General features: G+C 49.5%; 1 protein-coding gene across 3 annotated transcripts; it reads right to left on the bottom strand.

The window, feature by feature from the left end:
• Positions 1–1,383: 1,383 nt before the first annotated feature.
• ADM (adrenomedullin) lies at positions 1,384–3,424 on the bottom strand. 3 transcript variants are annotated; one of them, XM_057369740.1, is made up of 4 exons: positions 3,311–3,424; positions 2,617–2,730; positions 2,181–2,321; positions 1,384–1,707 (listed from the first exon to the last, which is right to left on the bottom strand). In XM_057369740.1, exons 2-4 carry the CDS (start codon positions 2,712–2,714, stop codon positions 1,398–1,400), a joined length of 549 nt encoding a protein of 182 aa, XP_057225723.1. In that variant the 5' UTR covers positions 2,715–2,730; positions 3,311–3,424; the 3' UTR covers positions 1,384–1,397. The 3 variants fall into 3 exon arrangements, with proteins under 3 accessions (XP_057225723.1, XP_057225726.1, XP_057225725.1); XM_057369743.1 differs by having other exon boundaries at positions 1,384–1,704; XM_057369742.1 differs by having other exon boundaries at positions 2,617–2,727.
• Positions 3,425–7,917: the final 4,493 nt, after the last annotated feature.

The raw sequence follows: 7,917 nt of genomic DNA, 5'->3' as shown, positions 1-7,917 counted from the left end.
AAAAAAAAAAAAAAAAAAAAAAAAAAAAAAAAAAAAAAAAAAAAAAAAAAAAAAAAAAAAAAAAAAAGGAACAAAACAACAAAATCCCTCATGCTAAGCTTTTATCCAAAATGTTCTCCCAGCACTGAACCGGTCACCGCTTAACTTTAACCTGAACTGTGGCCCAGGAAATCCTTCAATATAAATAACCTTGGAAGCTGCCATGACCATTTTTGGAACGTGCTGCCTCAATAAATCTGTTACTTTGTTGTGCAATGTTGAAGTGTGCAGTTGTTTCTCTGATTAATTAGGGCAAAAAATAAACTTGCAGGATCAATCCAAGCTGTGACACGTTTCAGCCCTGGCTTGAACATGTGGGCAGAAAAGAGCCTTGGAGCCTTCTCGACAGACCTGCCCTGGAATTTTGGGACGCTTTGCTGGCTTGCAGTTTACTCCATTTAGTGAGATAAGGTGGCTGCTAACAAAGTCTGCAAGGGAAGAGTTTTGGTCTGTCCCAGGACTGCCATGCTAGGTTAGTGACAAATTATTCATCTTGGCCACTGACCCCGCTAAAGACAACATAACTGAAGTGTTTTATGTAATTGTGTTTATTTTATTTCACATATTACCCATGGAGAACAGCTGATACATTCTCTATATCTTTCACCAGTCTGGAATGCAAGATAAAAAAAGGCATGGAAAAGGAGTTTAATGTTTGACATTCATGATATGAAAAACAGAGGGGATACAATGTTTTAAAATGCCCTAATGCAATATATATATATAAAACGTATAAAAATATATTTTTCCAAAAGAAAAAAAGAAGACATGACACAGAACAATCTTAAATACCGATGCATATCTCGTGATCCACACACACCGCACTTATAATTAACAAAAACCACGTACAATTGCACTTTTCCTCTCTGTGACGTTCAAGTATATCGCAGTCCCCGGAGGGACTAGCGAGTGTCCGATTCCCTGCCGGGTGCACATAACGCAGAGGGTAGAGCAGATGTGGGCGGGCTGTCCTTGCGCATGGCTGACGCGCGCCCTCCAACCCTCGGGGGCAGAGGGCGAGGCCGGGGCCCGTCGCCCACTGGCGGGTCCCCTCCTGAGCATCCCCTCCTCGGGGCAGCGGGGCGCGGGCGGGAGGCGAGGACCGCCCGGCCCCCCGGGTGCAGCGGCGGCGCCTTTGCGTCCCGGGCGGCGGTGGCTGCTGGAGTAGGCGGTGCCCGGCCCGGGGAGGGCAAGAGTCCGTGGTGGGCGGGGGGCGCAGCATCCGCTGCCCTTCTCACCTCCCCCGCGGAGGGCGCGCCGGGGTCCCGCCCGTGCGGGCGCACTCCGCGAATCCTGGCGGATCTCAGCCCGTGCCTCAGTCCATCCATCGAGGCGGCCTCGGCCGGGTCTTGCGGCGCTCAGACTCCGAAGAAGGGGGCGAGGAGCTGCTCGCTGCGCGTCCGTGGGCTCCGCCCGGAGCGGGGAGAGCGCGCTGGGCTGCGGCGCTCGGGCAGGGAACGCCGCCGACGGCCGTAGCCCTGGGGGCTGATCTTATTGGGGGGAGCGGCATCGTTCCTATCGTTGACGGCCGCCCTGTGGAGCTCGTCGACCAGCCAATGCAGGGTGCACGTCCCGAGGCGGCAAGCCGAGCGGTTGGTTTGGAAGTGGGGGAATCTGTTAATGCTCTGGCGGTAGCGCTTGACGCGGATGTGAGCATCCTCCCGGCTGCTGGAAGGCAAGAAGAGAGAGCGGGCATGAGAACAGCGCAGCGGGGGCCCGGAGGAGGGGACCCGGTGGGCTTGGGAAGGGGAGGGCAGGGAGCCCTCAGGCTCGTCCCGACGGTGCCCGACTGCCCCCCACAAACCCCGGCTGTGCCCTGCGCGGAAGCGCGGAACAGAGCTTGCTGCCCGTGCGAGGAGAGGCCCCGCCGGTTTGTAGTTGTTACTCTTCCTGTGCATCCAGGGCTCAAGTTACTATTTATATCTGACTTTCGCAGTAAAGGCGCTGCTATCTCCCGCCAGTTAAAGAGCGCGGGGAAAGGAAAGCGGGAGGCTGCTTTCAGTGCAATGTGCAGCCCGGGCAGGACCTGCCTCTGGGGCGGGGGGAATCTACAGTGAGAATAAAGACCCGGAAACGAGGGGACCCCGAAACTTTCCACTGCCTCGAGCAAGTGCCCGAGCTCAGGAAGGGCTGGAATTTACCTGGGAGAAGAGACTCGGGAATCCTTCTTCACGTCCTGGGTACGTATGAGAGGCAGCACGTCGGCGGCTGTCCCCAGCCCTCGGAGCACTCCCGCAGGTATCACGTCCCGCTTGGCTCGGCTCAATGCCCATTTCGTCCATCTGAAAGCACAAGGGAAGAGGAGAGCCGGTTATCGCAAGCCTGCAGGGCAGTAGCCAAACCAAATAGACTGAAGGAGCAAAAATCTTTGCCAGCTCCGAGATTTTTTTTTTTTTTTTTCTTTTTCCTCTCGCCCAATGTTTACTGTAAGGACACGAGGCCTTTAAGGAGCTATGCAATTCCCGCAGGGAATCCAACGGCTCTGCTTGCGGCCGGAGCCACGCGCGGGAGCGCGGGCGCTCAGCAGCTCCAAGCGCGGCGCGGGGCGCTGGCAGGAGGGCGCGCTCCGATACTCACTTTCTTTTGAACTCTGTCGCTACGTCCACCCTTACAGCATCCACCCCGAAGAAGGTCACAGAGCCGAGATAGAGCAGAGCTACGTGAACTAGTTTCATTCTGACTGGGCTCCTGCTGGAGGGAAAAGAGAAGAACCGTAAGCATGCTTGGTAATAGAAGTCAAGTAAGGACTGTCCTTTATTCCTGGTGATTCCGGAGAGCTCCTTTCCCCGCAGAGCCCCCAGGCTACAGGGGACTTTGTGTCTGATATGAACCAGAAGCTAATATTTGCTCAACAACTTATCGCAGAGTAAATAACAGAGCCTCCAAAGTTTACATTTGTCGAGAGTTTAGTTGCAGAGGCGGCTGAAAACCAACAGGATTTCCAGAATACCCCCCGCAGCTTGCACTAGGATTTAGCAAACCCATGAGATTAGAGAGAGCTTGCTATCGGACGCATCGTTTCCAAGCTCCAGCAAGTGTTTTGCTGCCGGGAAGTTTATTCCCTGATAGCTCCTCTTCCCACTTCACATGCAGAACCAGACAGTTCTGGATCTTATGTTGTAAACTGCAGCTAATGCCAAGAGGCAGTGCAAGACTCCACAGCATAACTCCAAGCTCTTCCAAATAGTCCAGATTTAGTAGATTTTTCCTTGCTTTTCACCTCCCCTAAATCTTTTGTTGTTGTCAAGGAGGTAAAAAAAATATTTCTTACCTGACAGTAAGGATAATCCACTGAGACAAACGTTTTTTTAGTAGCGATCCGAGCTTGCAGGGTTTCCTGAGGAGCGAGAACTCCTCCTTTGTGTGTGTGTGTGTGTGTGTGTGTGTGAAGTAATCACTACCGAGCTCTGCGCTGCACTCCTCGCTTTTATAGAGAGAGCAGCGCTGAGAAGTGGGTGGACCTTGGCGTGGCCGGGCAATTTTTCTTTTGGCACCCCCCACTCCCACATTTGAAGCGCTCCTTAAGCATTCTGACCTGGATTGGGGTCAACATTGGGGGTAAAAATAAGAGGATTATTGAAAATTACCTTAAACAACTCCCTTGGTATTTTGTTCATTATAACAGCAGCTTTTAGGATTCCGAGTCATGGCACAACTTGCAAAATCCGATGAGCCCCTTAGTCTGTTTTACTGGGGACGGACTTTTCAACTGCCGATATATAATTACGTTTAGACGATCTGTAGCATAATTTCTCATTCGAGACATCTTTGCTTCAGGTGGGTGTAAGCAGCGGAGTTGGAACCAGATTCAATCCCTTCCAAAAACCATTAAAATCCATCAAATATCAAAGTTCCAAAAATAAACCCATATTTGGACAACGTGAATTATAATGAGTAACTGGAATGCCAGCCTTCGTTACATAAGTAAAGAGGTGGCAAATCAGGCATCATTAATATTTATAACTCAACTTGGGTGCATTTTTTTGTCTAACAAAATGAATTTGATTTAATTGATCGATTCAAATAGATCACAATTCACATGGTTTTGGCAGGTGAAGGTTAGAGCTCGGTTCTGTGCCTTGGAACAGAGCAAGCGATATTGCTTTGGGGCAAACAGAGGGTCACTGAGACGCTTGGGGTTACGGGCGCCGGGAGGACCCGCCGTGCCTTGTGCTACTCCCGATCCGCAAACCTCCACGGATGTGAGTGCAGTTACTTCCCGGTCAGAAAGCTAAACCAGTGCAGGATCGGGGTCTCTAACAGCATTCTCTCGGCTGGCCAGCAGCAAAACCTTAGTCTGACCACCTTGTTCGATTTTTCACAGTCTTCAAAATCTTTGCTCCGTGATGCTTCAGAAATGCAGAGGTCCGGCTTCGCAGGGGGTGCTGGAAGCCAGCAGCGGATGGACCGTGCCTCCACTTACTTGTCACGATGCAAATTTGGCGAGACCGAGGGAAATACCCCGGGAGATCTGCGCCCTGGGGTGTCAGGGTCCCCTTGTCAGCGAGAGACACTCGACAGGAAGGAATGAGCTGGTGAAATGTTTCTGTCACATCTTGCCCCAAGCAAAGCGTTTCAAAAGTCAGGTGAGTATGTGCTCGTGACTGTGCCTTTCTAGATAACCTCGATGTATAACAACACCCCGGAGAGGTATGTGCAGGGGGATGACGGAAACTTTCCTGTGTACGGCTCACTCGGTCTAAGGTGCTCGCCCCTTCCCTCCCCACGCTCGCCAGTAGCAAGGCTTCTGGCCATCTGGAGGCTTCTGTCTCCGGCATTTATCTGTGCGGGACAGGCTGGCCCTGGAGCTGCCACCACCCGGCCGGCAGGGAGAACCGGCACTGCCCGTCGCTGCTCCCCATCGCATCCCCGGCTGGCCGCCCCTCTGCCCCAAGCCCCCTGCGCGGCTCCCGCGGGGCGAGGTCGTTCCCCCGGCCGTGAGCCGCCGCCGAGCCAGCCCGGCTCCGCTCTCCGCCGCACCTGCCCGGCCGAGCGCGGGCGGGACGCAGCGGCCCCGAAGCGCCGGCAGCCAGCGGGGCTGCCCAGGGCGGGGGGCGGCTGCCCCGAACTCGCCCTCCCTTGTCCCTTCCCGCCCGCCAGCTCGGGCAGCTCCGCGGAGCCGCAGCCCCGTTGCCCGCGCCAGGGACCTTGCTCCGGAGCAAAACCGCGAAGAGCGAGGGGCGATAGCGGGGAAAACTCAGGGAAGAAGAGATGGGAAAACAGATGGTCTAGAACGGGATCGTATCATGATTAGAGCTGCACGACTGCATTCGCCCGCGATGGCTGGATTTTAAAGACCTCATGAGGCAGCTCAAGGTCGTCCGAGTTCAAGCATGTCCTTGATTAGCAGAAGTTGAAACTGAATCTAAGTTCTTTTTTTTTTTCCGAATGAGACGGCAGGATTTTGTGTGATAAGCATTGTTTTGACTCAAATTAAGTCTCCCATTCCAGTAAAAAGAAAAAAAAAATCACACATTTCCTCAAATGCTGGAAAATCTCTCATTAAAATCCTTGGCTTAAACGGGAAGTGTATTTTGTATACTCTCAGCCAAACAATGTGGAAAAAAATCCTACACTGATTTAGGAATAGTAATAACAGTAGTAACACAATTCTCATGTGATTTCTGTACTGACTATAACTCCCATCTCAGTGATACAAAATTACTTCATTCAAATTAATGAGGTGGTAAACTGACACATAAATGATCAGTTTGTTGCTGATGTGATTTGTGAAAGGGCTTCAGCAGGTAAAGCTAGTTCAAATCTACCACAAAACGTGATGTTCTTTGTTCAGATGTTCATTTTGTTCTTCCTAAATACTTGCATTCTCATGCAGTTTGGAAATAAGCAATAGTCACTGAATTGGTACCTATGATGTAAGGGTGACCACTTTTTAAAAAAACTGATTCTATAAATAGGGATTTTTTTTCCCTTTTTTTTTTTAAAAAAAAACAAAAACAAAAACAAAAACAAACAAACCAGTTACACAGAATGTTCCATAGCAATATTATTCACCAGCTGAGTCTGAGGCAATGCCCAGCAATTCAGCAGGACCAGTCTGTGTTCTGAACTGCAGGGTCTCCTGGATCCTGCCTCATCCATTGTGGGAAACTGGCCTGGAGGAACAACCAGCTCTTGGACTTGTTTTCTGGTTATCTTGGGTGTGTCTTTCAACCTCTTGGTGTTGCCATATGTACAGAATATAGTGTACATTGTATCTGCTTGGACAGGGACCTTGTGCTGTTTATACAGCATTTTATGCAGGCTGAGATTTAATCCAAAAGAAAAGATCTAAAATCTGTGGGTATCAATGGGGAATTAGCGTGAGGCAAATATTCTGTGCTGATTATAGAAGAAAACTGTTGTTTGAAGCCAGTGCAAGTGCCTTTGCATGTTTCACTTTGGGTTTAAACAAATTGTACTGAATTCATATGCCAGGAGTATGAATAGGTTTGATTTTGTTTCAGGCTGCATGAAATCAGCAGGAAGATAATACTAATAGAAGAATGGCACCCCCTGAAGGATGTAAAACCTTGATCAAGCTCCGAACAGAAAAACCTTCCTATTAGTGCCTTGCACTCTGGCAGTTTTCTCTGTGCCAATGGCACAGTGATAGAGAGGTGATTCCATTTCTGGTAGTCCCCATGGAAGTGCTTTGCTGAGCCTTATATCTGACAGGTTTAAGCACACCAAACAAAGCCTCCTAAAATGGCTGTGTGTGGGGGGGTGTATTTGTAGGGGGAAACCTGGTCGGGTTCATGGCTGCTTCCCTGTTCTGACATGGGATGGGGTRACACTGGATAAAGAGACAGCAGGCAGAGTATGAATTTTCTGTTTCCTGAAGGAGTGAACTGTAAGAAGGTATTGGGAATGCTCACACCTTGGTGTTGGCAAGTACACAATGTATATGAGTGTGGCAATATTGTCCCTTGAGCACTTTCAGGCTCTTGGAGAGGCTGCAGCCTCCTGGTTCTTCATCGGCTAAGCCCATGACTGCTCTGCTCACTGGGTGCTTCTGGAGACCTATGCATTGGTGTCCTCTGTGAGCCTCTGCATCTCCTGTAAGGAGACAGGCTACTCTGCTGCAAGTGAGAGAATTATGTGTTGGTGATCTGGATGAACATCCAGTCCACTTTCATTAGAATTTAGGTGAACACTGTGTCTGCTCCACTTCCTCATTTGTCCTATAAGAATATAATACTGCTCTATACTTAAAGGAAGTTGCCCAGAGAAGTTGTGAATGCCACATCCATAGAACTATTCAGGGCCAGGTTGGATGGCTACTTAACTATTGAGATTTGTTAATGCACATTGAATCTTTTTATGAGTGCAGATATGTTAACTCTAAGGTCCCATTTCAGCTCCAAATTAAGTAATCTTTTAGAGCGTCTTTAAATTTTCCCTCCAGGTTTAGCTGTGCAGAACATTATTCCTTGCTTTTGTGAACTGTTCTTATGCCCTGCAACCAAAATGCCTATGCATGACTTAAGAAAGGTATTCCCATCTAACTCCTACCTAGAATAGGAACTGACTGACCCTAGAGTGTGTATCTCTCAAGAAGTATGCTCAATCTTTTCTATGTGTCTATTATACAATGTTCTTTACTCCTGAAGTTAATAAGGAAATGCATTAAGATTGGATTGCTTCAAAACAGCTAAATCATGAACTTGATGACTCCAAGGAGATGTCAACCTCTGCCCTCCACTGAGAACACACAAGTTTGAAGCTTCCTGACCAATTTCCATCTGGCTGATCAGCAACACACTGCATCAGTATGTCTAAGCTAAGAATTGTGTGTTTGGTGCAGAAATGTCTCTAAGACCACTGCTGGGTCCACTAATGGCTGTCTGCTGGGTCCCTTATCCTGTGGATCGTCAG

This window comes from Malurus melanocephalus, unplaced genomic scaffold (assembly GCF_030028575.1).
Source record: "Malurus melanocephalus ecotype Western Australia unplaced genomic scaffold, MMel_1.1 scaffold_114, whole genome shotgun sequence".
NCBI classification, from domain to species: domain Eukaryota; kingdom Metazoa; phylum Chordata; class Aves; order Passeriformes; family Maluridae; genus Malurus; species Malurus melanocephalus.
Note: the sequence above shows the minus strand (reverse complement) of the source record. Positions and strands in the feature narration are given on the sequence as shown.

Bases quoted from the DNA above. Each gene is read 5' to 3' on its own strand.
- ADM (XM_057369740.1), bottom strand. From the start codon at position 2,714: ATGAAACTAGTTCACGTAGCTCTGCTCTATCTCGGCTCTGTGACCTTC. The intron at 2,322-2,616 runs GTGAGTATCGGA...TTGTGCTTTCAG, and splicing joins GCGACAGAGTTCAAAAGAAA to ATGGACGAAATGGGCATTGA. The intron at 1,708-2,180 runs GTAAATTCCAGC...CTTGCCTTCCAG, and splicing joins TCCCGAGTCTCTTCTCCCAG to CAGCCGGGAGGATGCTCACA.